Below are 12,115 nucleotides of genomic sequence, written 5' to 3'. Positions count from 1 at the left end.
TTTTCTTGTTTTTCTTCCCCTAAGGTTCTAATGGGGAAAGGACTGCAGTGCAGAAATCCTGACATCATACTGAGCCGGGTTCTCTATCCTGCCATGAGGCTTGGAGTGCCAGTGCCACCATCACTCTAGAGAAACCATTCCGTGGCTGCATATCTTACTGCCCCATTCAGATAGATACTGGTTACATTGAGGCATTTTTCTGTTTTGATTTACATCCACATAGCTGGGGAGAAGGTGAATAGTTCTCAGGATGGAGACTAGACAAGTGCAGAGCACAATTTTTTATACCTTTTACATATTGTCTCCTCTATCATAATATAAAGTCCACAAGTCTGTCTTATTCATTATTGAAACTGCAGCACACGTAAGAGGCATGATGCCTCCAAGTGCACTTGATGAACAAAGTGGATCAAGTTAAAAGGAACTGACTATAAAATCTAGACTTGTTCATAGTTTTGAAAAGAGGCAGAATGAAACTGACGATGGGAAAGCCAAATTTTCTATCTGCTCCTTCTGTTTTCTCTTTATTACCAAGCTCTGAATTGCTGGAAAAGGCAAATTTCTCCTTTGAAGGATAACACAACCAGCACCAGAAGATAACAGTAACTTCAAATGAGATTTAAACTCCCTCCCTGGCCTTTTGATTAAAGAGGCACAAAGTTGGAAGTATTAAACTTTATCACAACCAGTTAATAAAACAGAAAGAAGAGAAATATGAAGAGTTTTGAATGTTCTGGTACTTTGTCTTCCAAATTCACTTTTGTGCAAAACATGCACATAACACACAAATATGAATATATGAAGTATTAATTTGCTTATTTTCTGGCTCCTTTCCTGCAAAAGCCTTTTTTATTTGGGAAACCACACATTTTACTCACTCCTTTCTGACCATACTGTTAGCTAGAAACTTAGCACACAGCTTCTAGTCACACCTTCAAACCTTCGGGTCACACTGTCAAACCTCAATGGTTTAACATTTCACAGCAGCACACTGTTCTTCCTGCCCCAGACCAAAATGAAGGATGTCTGGCAAAACCCCTAGCATGCAGGGAAGGTGGTCTGAATCACTTCACTGGGAGGACTAACTTCACCCAGACAAGTTCCCATCTCCTTTTTTATTTGTTCTAATGCCTAACTTTTATCCCACTGCATGACACTGAATTTCCTGGCTCTTACAGTAAAGAAAAAGATAAAAAGAGGCCAAAGCAGGCGGATCACGAGGTCAGGAGATAGAGACCATCCTGGCTAACACAGTGAAACCCTGTCTCTACTAAAAAAATACAAAAAATTAGCCGGGCGCCTGTGGTCCCAGCTACTCGGGAGGCTGAGGCAAGGAAATAGCGTGAACCCCGGAGGCAGAGCTTGCAGTGAGCCGAGGTCGCGCCACTGCACTCCAGCCTGGGCGACAGAGCGAGACTCCATCTCAAATTAAAAAAAAAAAAATCTCTAGCTTGAGATTTTCTGTTTCCCTAATCACCCTTTTTGTCCTTCTTGTCTTTACAGTAAAATATATTAAAATGCTCTAAGTTTAAAATACATTGTCCCAACTGAACCTCTAGTAATTGATCAAACAGTAACTATCCTTCCTCTTTTTTCTGAGAAACCAAACAAGAGGGCCACCTCAGGAACTAAGTTAACTATGATGACATAATGGCAAAAAAAGGATTGCCGATGGCGATTTAAGGGAAAATAGTTAAGCTGATCTGTAATTAAGACTTCTGATTCTTAAATTAGTATTCTCTCCACCACATCACACAGTTCAAATTAGGACAAGGTAGATGCCAGAGATTTTGAGTGGTAGTTATCCACCTTTACTGTTCATCATATGGAAGTCAGCCAAGGCAGATTCTGAACTCACCCTCAAATCCTTCATTTATCTTTGTTGTTTATCTTTATTAAATTTTTAAAATTTTCTATTCTACCTCATTATCCATTCATGCTAGGAATCCAGTTATTAATTAAAGGGGTCAGTGGTTAAACTTACAGCACAGTCCATGCTCACAGGTTCACACATTTCAAATCAAAACAAAATAGTCTAACAATAGAATATATAAATCATCTGAGTTACATTTATATTTACATTAAAAATATCCATACAAATAGACTCAGCCTGATACCAATGAAATACCAAAGATAAATAATCTAAAGGCAAATAATCTAAGGACAGAGCAAGACAGCAACCAATTCAACAAACTTAAAAAACACCTACTGTATGGAAAAGACTGTGCTAGGGTTCTGCACTATCTCATGAATGGGGAAGAGGTGGGATGAGGTGCAGAAACAGTACTTGGAAAATGTTTGATTATTTCAAGTGGTCTCTTTATTAAGGAAGGAGGTAAAAGGAACATAACCTGAGTGCAATAAAAGTCTAGTTTCATAAAAAACTAGTACTATACAAAATTCAGTTTCTAATGATGACTGTCCATCAGCAGCTTACAATCAAATAAAAGACAGATCAAAGTACAAGAAAATGGTAGACGATAATATTTTCCTAAAGACCTAGTCTCCCATCTTGGTTTAAATACAAGAAATTCTAGTAGATAGTGGGGACAGAGCTAAATAACCAAAACATACGGAAGTTGGAGAATGGGGACAGACTTAAAGATTTTTCAACGTAAGCACTATTTCTCCTCAACCTTGTTCAGTTTTTAACGGATCATCTTATTCAACAGGAGCCACAGAATGGTTATTTTGAGGAACAACCAAAAACTGTGGGCCCACTGGAAGTTCAAAAGGCAATTGTTCCTGTTTCTGCCTGAGGTTGACATCTAAATGCAAGAAAATTATAATACGATTTCGTACTGCACAATCATCAAGGTCTACAACTGGAACAGAAACATTTTACATACAAAAGACCTGAAGATGATAGTGTACTTGCATAATGAAGTGGAAATCATCTGACTTTCCATGGCAAACCTGAAGACAATGGGCATGTATTTTGAACAGTGAAAAGGACCATCTAGTGCTCCGTGGCAAACAGGTTACCAAGCCATGCTCTAGAGCTATACTGTCCAAAGGGTAGCCACTAGACACATCTGGCTATCTAAATTTAATCAAAATTAAATAGCACTACAAAAAAACATAGTTTACTGGCACCAATTACACCATTTAAGTGAAAAACCAAGATTTATTATAATAGAGATATTACAGTAAAAAAGATGTTAAGTATAGAATCTAGGTTGGCATATAGGTGTTCACTTTATAGTTCTCAAGAGTTTTGTATGTTTTATCCTTTTCACATTAGGAAAAAATTGTTTAAATAGCACCATAAATTCAGTTATACGAGGCACACCTCAAGTAATCACTAGGCCTCATTTGGCCAGTGGCTACCCTATTGGACTGAACATAGAACATTTCCGTTATTGCAAAAAAGTTATTGGACAGCCCAACTCTAGAGCCCAGCTGCTCAGAAGTCCTGGCAAGCCTTCAGAAACTAATTATTCCACCCAAAATTCAGTGCTAACTTGTTCCTAGGGCAAGTGGATTGTAACTACTGGAACAGCACAACTTTTTAAGAGTGGGGGTTCAGATGGGAGAATAAAAGGAAACAAGGGACATGGTTACTAAAAGTAATGAAAGAGGAAATCTGTCAGAAAGAGGTTGAAAGGAACTGGGAAACTTAAGTGACACCCATGGTCAATAGGAGTTAAACATATTTATGTACATTCATACATACATTTGTCTAAATGTTTAATAATTTATAAAGCTGAAAACGCATTTAGTTCTCCCCCCTCCCCTACACACCAAATACATTGTGAAATAAGGAACAAGGACATAATCAAAGATATGCCTAACATGGGGTAGACTTTACTCTTGTAACACTTTAGGACCTCACCGCTTATAACCGAAAATATTTAAATGTGAATAATCCCTGAGGGGTTTGATAACTGTAAAAAAAAACTAGAACTTGTGTAAGCCCCCAAAATTAAATCCAATCATGTATGAAGGAAATAAGGGAAGATCTACACTTGCCTTTCATGGGTGGGAACTGGCTACATATTTCCACCTAAAGCATCTTCTGTCACAGGATATATCTACCAGAACAATTTCTTATTATCTCTAAAGTGAATTAGAGACATAGCCTCCTGGGAAAAACAAAAAACTACTCTGCAACCAGGATTTGGTATGTTTTATTAGAGCAAATTTTTAACAAAAGGTGGCTTTTATTTACAGAATTTAATGTGTGTGGGTACTGTCCAACCCATGAGGACTCAAGTAAGGATAACCATTAAGCTTGCTAACGTATTTTCTTATTTTCAGTTTACATACAAATTTTTTTTGTTTGCTTCACATTCATAAAAACCCCAATATTGTAAATGACAACCCCTCCCATCCCTTAATTAAATATACAAACAGCTTGAATGCATACAATTTAAATTGGTTTAATCTTGAAGTGTAATCCAATAAGACTGAAAACTAAACATTTCAAGTCTTGTACCAAATAGTAAAATACTCGAAGGCCTTCAGGATCCCTAAAATTTAAAAAGGTAAAAGTTACTTTTTCTTCCTAGGATAAAACAATTCTTTAAATTCCTAAAACAAAACAAAATCAAAATCTTGTAACAATTAAGTTAACAAAATTTAGGAGAAATGAAAGATTTTGCTGACAACTAAAATGAACATACAATGAATATCTTTTCTATAAGAAAAAAGTTTCTTCATCAGTATTCATTTTAGTATTTAAAGAGCTCATCTCCTTATGAATGTAATACTGCATCATAAAAATGTCTAATAAGGCAGAAAAAATAATACTGTAATGCCACCATTTCACAGAATAACTATAAACATTTTGATGTTTCTCTATTTTTTAATAACTAAAGGGGCCAGGCACAGTGGCTCAAGCCTGTAATCCCAGCACTTTGGGAGGCCAAGGCGGGCGGATCCTGAGGTCAGGAGATCGAGACCATCCTGGCTAACACAGTGAAACCCCATCTCTACTAAAAATACAAAAATTAGCCAGGCGTGGTGGCGGGCACCTGTAGTCCCAGCTACTTGGGAGGCTGAGGCAGGATGATGGCGTGAACCCAGGAGGCAGAGCTTGCAGTGAGCCGAGATCGCACCACTGCACTCCAGCCTGGGCGACAGAGCAAAACTCTGTCTCAAAAAAAAAAAAAAAAAAAAAAAAAAAAATTCCCTAGTAATTTTTAATTAATTTAATAATTATCTCCTTGTTAGACACTGGGGTTAATTTCCTATTATAAACAATACTTCAATAAGCATCTTCATGCATAATAAAGCTTTTCCAATATTTAGGAATAGTTCCATAGAAGAGATGCTCAGAAATGAAACTAGGCCAAAGGTGAATGAAAAATGTCAACAGTTTTTGATGCATATTACCAAATTGCTTTCCAAAAACCACTACCAATTTATAATCCCAATAGGGTATCAATGCCACATCCTTACCAAATGTAGGAAAAGAAATTTGATAGTTTAAAAGCATTTGGATGGTCTTTGTGAACACAGATTTTTGTGTCCAACAGTTATTATGCATTCATTCCTTTCTCTTTTCCTCTAACAAATATTTATTGAAAGCGTCTATTATGTGCAGGGCACTATGCTAACTTTTTGGATACAGCAAGGTTCTCATGGAGCTTACATTCAAACCAGTAAAGCAGACAAATAGGTTATTACAATTTAGGGTGACAGAAAAAAGTAAGAGCACTATGGGGACACTTTGAGGGGAATGGGCACAAATAAAAATAAGTGGCTAGGATCAGACCAAGAAAATGGGATGTGCTACAAAACCCTGGGGCAGAGGAGAGACAGATCTTGGGAAGACATCGTTAGCTAAAGGATACTTAGGCCATACTGGATTTTTTCCATCTTTTTCCCAAGTATTGAGCCCAAGGAGGAAAGTGAGATGATATAGGCCTAATGAGGCTGATATAATCCAATAAGGATTTCTTTTGTCTGGATTTTCTAATACTATATCCACATTTTTATACAAAATAGCTAATACAACTTGGGCATTATTATATACATCTGTTGGATTAAAATTTTTTGGACAATCAATGAAATACTCTGCTAACTTCTACTGAGAGACAAGATAATAAGCCTTTAATGACATAAAAATCAGAATTACATCTGCATAATAAACTGATAGGATGCCACTGAAATTATCTTGGCTAACAAACTGACTATAGTTCTAAAATGAGCCTCTGTAATAATGACAACTTAGCCAAAATGCTTTAACATACTTACTTTGACTGATTTACATCAATAAGAGAACCTATTTTTGATGTGGTAAAAGATATGTGCTCATCTCCAATTACAATTTCAAGCTCCTAAAAAATATAGCAGAAAAATGTAGTTAATATAAAAATCTATCCCAGAGGTATCTGTATTCTTGCTACAAACAGATCCCAATTTTAATTGCAAGTTTTCTAGCAGCCAACAGAGGGAGTGGGGGGGTGGGGGGAAGAAATGTGGTTTATTAGATATAAACTATATCCTTAAAATAAAAACTGCTCACAAGCACTACCCCCAAGTTTAGGACCAATAAACAATTGCTTTCCAGAGACATAAAGAAGACACTATGAAACAAAATGACAAAGAAATATTTCTTACAATGTCAGTAAAAACTAAAGACATCACTTTGAAGCACATGTTGTAAAAATGATAGGAGTATAAGGCCATTTTTAATATGATAAATACACATTTTTTCTTTCTGGGAGATTCTACAAATAAAATGAATAATATTAATAACCACCACCAATTTAGCACCTACTATATGTCAGGCCCTAGTGCTAGGGACTTTATACTCTTTGTAATCTTGAAAATAACCTTATTAACTTATTTTACAAATGTGTAATCCAAAACTCATAAAGCAGAGGAAAACACTTGTTGATATTTATAACCATTAACAATGATGGTACTTATATCTGATCTCAAGACTGTAAGACTTCAAAACTAATACTCCACAAAATAACTAAAATTAAGAACTAGTAAAAAAAAAAAATACAACATAATGTAGATGTTCCTAGTGTGCTGTAATTACTGTATAGATTTTCCCTATATTGTTTATCTGCAGGCCTAAAACCAATAATTAAAAAGCTATATATCTGTAACGAATTTTTCAAGTTAACAGACACTATTGAAGACAATCCTAGCTATTTATTTAACCAGAGGCCTAATTATGCAGTTTATGACACACACGAAATGGAGAATTAGCTAAGATGCTCTAACAGCCATAAAACCTTTGACTTGATACAAAAGGCAATTTCTGAAGCATGCCTACTCCTCCCCACTAACCAAAACCCATGAACACATCCTTAAGCGAGTAGATAAAATACTAGGCTCTCCCTGAGTCTAAATGATATAAAAGGTTAGCTGCTGTGGTTTGCTTTTTAGTACATATGTATATCTGCATAAAACAAACTGAGGCCTAAATTTACTTTTTAAAAGTGATACGATGCTTAAAATAAATACTGTTAACTATTACCTTTGCTTTTCTAAATGTTTCTTTAAACAGAAGAGTTAAGCTACTCCTACAGAGTGTCAGCATGTGTTAGATTTCTCCATATTTTCTTCTATTCAAAGAAGGTGATATAAAGTACAATCCTCAGGGATATACAAAAGTGAAATTAAATGTTTCTTCTTCCAGGGGTTGTATCTCATTTCTCCAAGAGTTGAAAAGACCCAATTCAGAAACCAAACTTTCTTTTTACAGAGTGAAATTAGGCCTTCAGAGTTCTTCAGAAGCCTTTTGAGAAACATCAATTATTCTAAAGGAATATGAGAGGCAAATGCAATCATCAGTTTTAACAAAGAAACCACCAATCAAGTCTCTCTCTGGGGTATAGAGATGCAAATAAGAATTTTAAAAGTTATGATTTGGCAAAAGTAAATTTTACATAGTCATATTCTTAATAAAAGTGATTAACACACAACAGAAATTATTCATAACACTGCACTGTGAAAACATCCTAACGCTGGCTGGGGTGACTACAGAGAAAGATGTCTAAATTTAGAGCTATGCACTGACTCCTTCACTACTAGGAGGTAGCACAGAAAAACGGAACTAAGAAATAAAATTAAAGAGAATTTACCAGGTGCCTATTAAATAGAAAGCCAAAGAATCAACTTAGACTCATTCCAAATAAATAAGGGGAAACATAATAGTATTATCAATTTTTAATATTTATGCACTTAAAGAATCACTAAATACAAACCTGTCGGCCAACCCTATCAGGGGGAGGCCACAAAGCATCATCTTCTTTTGTAATTTCACTGTCATCAATAATTCTCTTCAGTTCTTCCATTACACTCTTGTGCACATAAGCCTAAAAATTAATCATAATAAAATGTGATAATGCCTACCTATGTTACCCCTCAACTCAGAAAGAAATGAGTTACAAACCCTGAATATTCAAATAGAGGAATATAGAAAAATTTAATTGATTCCAAAAGTAGAGGAGACAGAATCACTTATCCTTGTTATATTACTTTTCTTCATCTCTTGCCCTTTCCTTTCACATACATTTTTTCCCTCTTCTCGTCATTACCCATCTTTGAAACACTGTATTCTGCCTTTGCAACACTGAGATCCAAATACCCACAAGTGGTTAACTTGTGTCATCACAAGATCTATAAGGTGAACTGTAATAAATACAAGTATACTGAAGCAGGAGCATTGCTTGAGCCTGGGAGGCAGAGGTTGCAGTGAGCTGAGATCAAGCCACTGCACTCCAGCTTGGGTAACAGAGCGAGACTCTGTCTCTAAATCAATAAATCAATAAATGCAAGTGTAGTTCACATCAAGGTTAGCTCTCTGAACTTTCTCATTCCTATGGATGCAACCATTGTATCTAATTTAAACGGAAACTCTTTCAATCTATAAATTGCCTTCTTCTTTACAATATAGCCTTAGATGTAGTGTTTTAAATTCAACACAGACTTGAAGAAAATAGGCTAAATGCCAAAAAAAAAAAAAAAAGACATTCAAATAGCACTTACCTCTTTTCTGATCATGACATCATTTTTGTAATTGCTGTTGTTGGCATATCTAAGCTTTCCTGTGGGAAGTGGAAAAAATCAATTTATAATAGCAAAAGCTGCTAAAAAAATTAACAACATCATATACAATTTTGAAGGTAAAGACCATTTTATACTACTTTTATTAATATTTCCTCCCTCCTTGTGTAAAATCATTGCTAGACATGTAGACAATAAAATGTTTGCTGGTTACGTTTGCTGAAGTTGAAGCTAGACAAATATTTAAATAGCCCATGCCTACAATATATATTGGGTCATTTTTAAGGCCTATTTTTTTAAGTTACATCATGAACTAGAAAGAGAATCTGCAAAAGGCACTAACATTCCTTTCAAGTTTGCTATATGTCCGTATTGGTGCCAAGTGCCTCACCCAGAGCATTTAATCTAATCTGTAAAACAACCCTAAAAATCGGGTTTTATTCTCTCACCTATTTATAGGAGAGAAAACAAAGTTAAGTAACTTAACCAGGGTCACACAAGATTCAGATCTAGATCTACTTTATTTCAATACTCAGGCTTTCCCCACTACACCAAAATGTTCTTTTAAAATTTTTTTTCCTTCAAATGTATGCATACAAATATAATGTAGACATTTTAGAATTGTGACTAAGAAGAATACAAAGGATGCTTCTGGATCAAAGTTGATGAGTTTGTTAGTTTATATTTAATTTTAATCCATCACAATTTTTGTATTCTGATGTATGCTTCCCCTTATGGCTAGTCATTTGCCCAGACACAGCTATAATGTGCAGCAGGTACTCTAAAATGATAGAAATGCCAGTCTTTGATGGCTTGGCGCCAGGCGCAGTGGCTCACGCCTGTAATCCCAGCAATTTGGGAGACTGAGATGGGTGGATCACCTGAGGTCAGCAGTTTGAGACCAGCTGGCCAACATGGAGAAATCCCGTCTCTACTAAAAATACGAAAAATTAGCCGGGCGTGGTGGCACATGCCTGCAATCCCAGCTAGCCGGGAGGCTGAGGCAGGAGAATCGCTTCAATCCAGGAGGCAGAGGCTGCAGTGAGCCGAGATAGCACCACTGCACTGCAGCCTGGACGACAGAGCAAGACTCCGTCTCAAAAAAGAAAAAAGAAGGAAAAGAAATGCCAGTCCTCGGGAGGCTCAATATTACCAATGGAAGTATGTGGAACAGTGTAGTGGCAGATACACTGATTAGAACCACTGTTCTAGCATAAAACTTCCCTGATAATACTCAGGTACTTAATTCATGTGACCTGCTAAAAGTGATAGGGACAAGCTTGATGGTGTTCACAGGCAGAGGAACTGAAAATGCTACTACATAAAGAATAGATGGATTCAGGTAAATTTAGTGAATTTATGGGGAGAGTAAGGTTAAATACAGTGATTAAAGTTTCTAAACAATTGCAGGGCTGGCCCGGTGGCTCAGGCTTGTAATCCCAGGACTGTGGGCGGCTGACACGGGTGGATCCCTTGACCTCAGGGGTTTGAGGCCAGCCTGGGCAACACGGGGAAACCCATCTCTACAAAAAATAACATAAAATTAAATTAAATTAAATTAAAAAATTAGCAGGACGAGGTGGCACGGGCCTGTATTCCCAGCACCTCAGGAGGCTGAGGTGAGGGATCACTTGCACTAGGGAGGCAGAGGTTGCAGTGAGCTGAGATCGTGCCACTGCACTCATATCTGGGTGACAGAGTGAGACCTTGTTTCAAAATAATAATAATAATAATAATTGCAGTACTGTAGTTAACGTGAGTTCTGCCTGAAATGCTTGATACTCTTCTCCTTTCCTAATATACGTTCCTTCTCTAATTTTTTATTCTTGCTCTCACAGAACATTGTCCAAAGCCTGCTTATAGGACTTAATATGCATACTGCTTTACAGTTAAATGTGTCTCCCACCAAGACAAATCTCCTTCAGTTAAATTTGTCTTACTCATTAGTGTACCTTCAAATTTTGTATTTGCTTGTTGTCCAGCACAAAACGTGCATTCAAAAAAACCCAAAAAATATATATCCAAATGAACTTTCTTGTTGCAGGTAGGCAAGATCAATGTAACATTCTCTAAGGATAGCGCGGTCAGAAAACGAATTGTTGCACACTACTTGGGTAGCAGTTTCACCTCATCCTCTGCTCATACTGCTCTGGAAGTCTGTTTTTTTCTCTCAAAGGCCAAGTCTCCCATTTCCAGACTCATCTCAAGAGTGTCGTTCTCTAGGAAGATTTTCCTGACTCCTTCCTGTGGAACTTTACCTCTCCCCTCTTTTTTGGTACTCTTCATGCGTCCTATCGTGAACAATTACACGTAAACACCTAAAACATATTATTATTCTCATTTGTTAACACGTCGGGCTCCTCCCCTTCAAAGAAAACACACAGGCTGAATGAAGAAAAGGTACTGGTCACCACAAGGTTTTATTCATCCATTGGACCACTCGCTGGTGGGGGTGTTTTCAAAGAAGTGCTAGCATTTTTAATCAGGGCGACAATCTACAGAGTCCCTTCTGGTGCACTGTTACAGAGTTCCGATTACGTAGGTTCAACTTTTCAGTTTGTGACAGGATTAGCTTTACTTTATTGCAATTAATTCTCTTTCATTTATAAAACCACCTTATGCCTCCTCTATTCTTAAGCTCCTATTTCCTTCGAGGGAAAGCAGTGGCCTCCGCCCCAGTACCCTCCACACCACCCGGCCTCTCGGTCTCGCTCCCCTTTCCCAGCACCGCGTGCCGTGGGCCTCTTCTCACCGTCCGGCCGAAATTCGAACTCCAGAAACTCGTGCCCAAACTTGCCCTTGTGCCCTACGTAGTAGCGCAGGTAGAAATCGCTAGCCATAGCCATTTTTGTCCCCGAGAAGCCCGCCGAAAACGCAGCCAACGTGTCCCCCGGCGCCTTGCAGTGACGTCCTCGCGCGGAATAAGTGCGTCACCACAGGCGCTTCTCTTCCGCCTGCCGTGCAGCGCTAGACTAAAGCGTGAAAGCTGAGTATCGCGTGAGAGTCCCGGAGGCGCTGAAGGGAGGGTCGCAGCGCCGTGACTTTCGCTTTACTAGGAATGGAGGCACATTATTTTCAAAATAAAGATTACATTATATTAGCAAAGATTAGAAATGTGAGCCTATGACAGTCTTTTTTATGG

The 12,115-nt window shown here is 37.5% G+C and overlaps 1 protein-coding gene across 1 annotated transcript; it reads right to left on the bottom strand.

The window, feature by feature from the left end:
* Positions 1-2,305: 2,305 nt before the first annotated feature.
* Positions 2,306-11,892, bottom strand: MAGOHB (mago homolog B, exon junction complex subunit). Its single transcript, XM_003265493.4, has 5 exons — positions 11,726-11,892; positions 8,956-9,014; positions 8,172-8,282; positions 6,202-6,284; positions 2,306-4,472 (listed from the first exon to the last, which is right to left on the bottom strand). The coding sequence occupies exons 1-5, from the start codon at positions 11,817-11,819 to the stop codon at positions 4,373-4,375; spliced, it is 447 nt and encodes a 148-aa protein (XP_003265541.1). The 5' UTR covers positions 11,820-11,892; the 3' UTR covers positions 2,306-4,372.
* Positions 11,893-12,115: the final 223 nt, after the last annotated feature.

Source organism: Nomascus leucogenys, chromosome 23, assembly GCF_006542625.1.
Source record: "Nomascus leucogenys isolate Asia chromosome 23, Asia_NLE_v1, whole genome shotgun sequence".
Classification (NCBI taxonomy): Eukaryota; Metazoa; Chordata; class Mammalia; order Primates; family Hylobatidae; genus Nomascus; species Nomascus leucogenys.
This window is presented reverse-complemented; position numbering and strand designations above follow the sequence as displayed.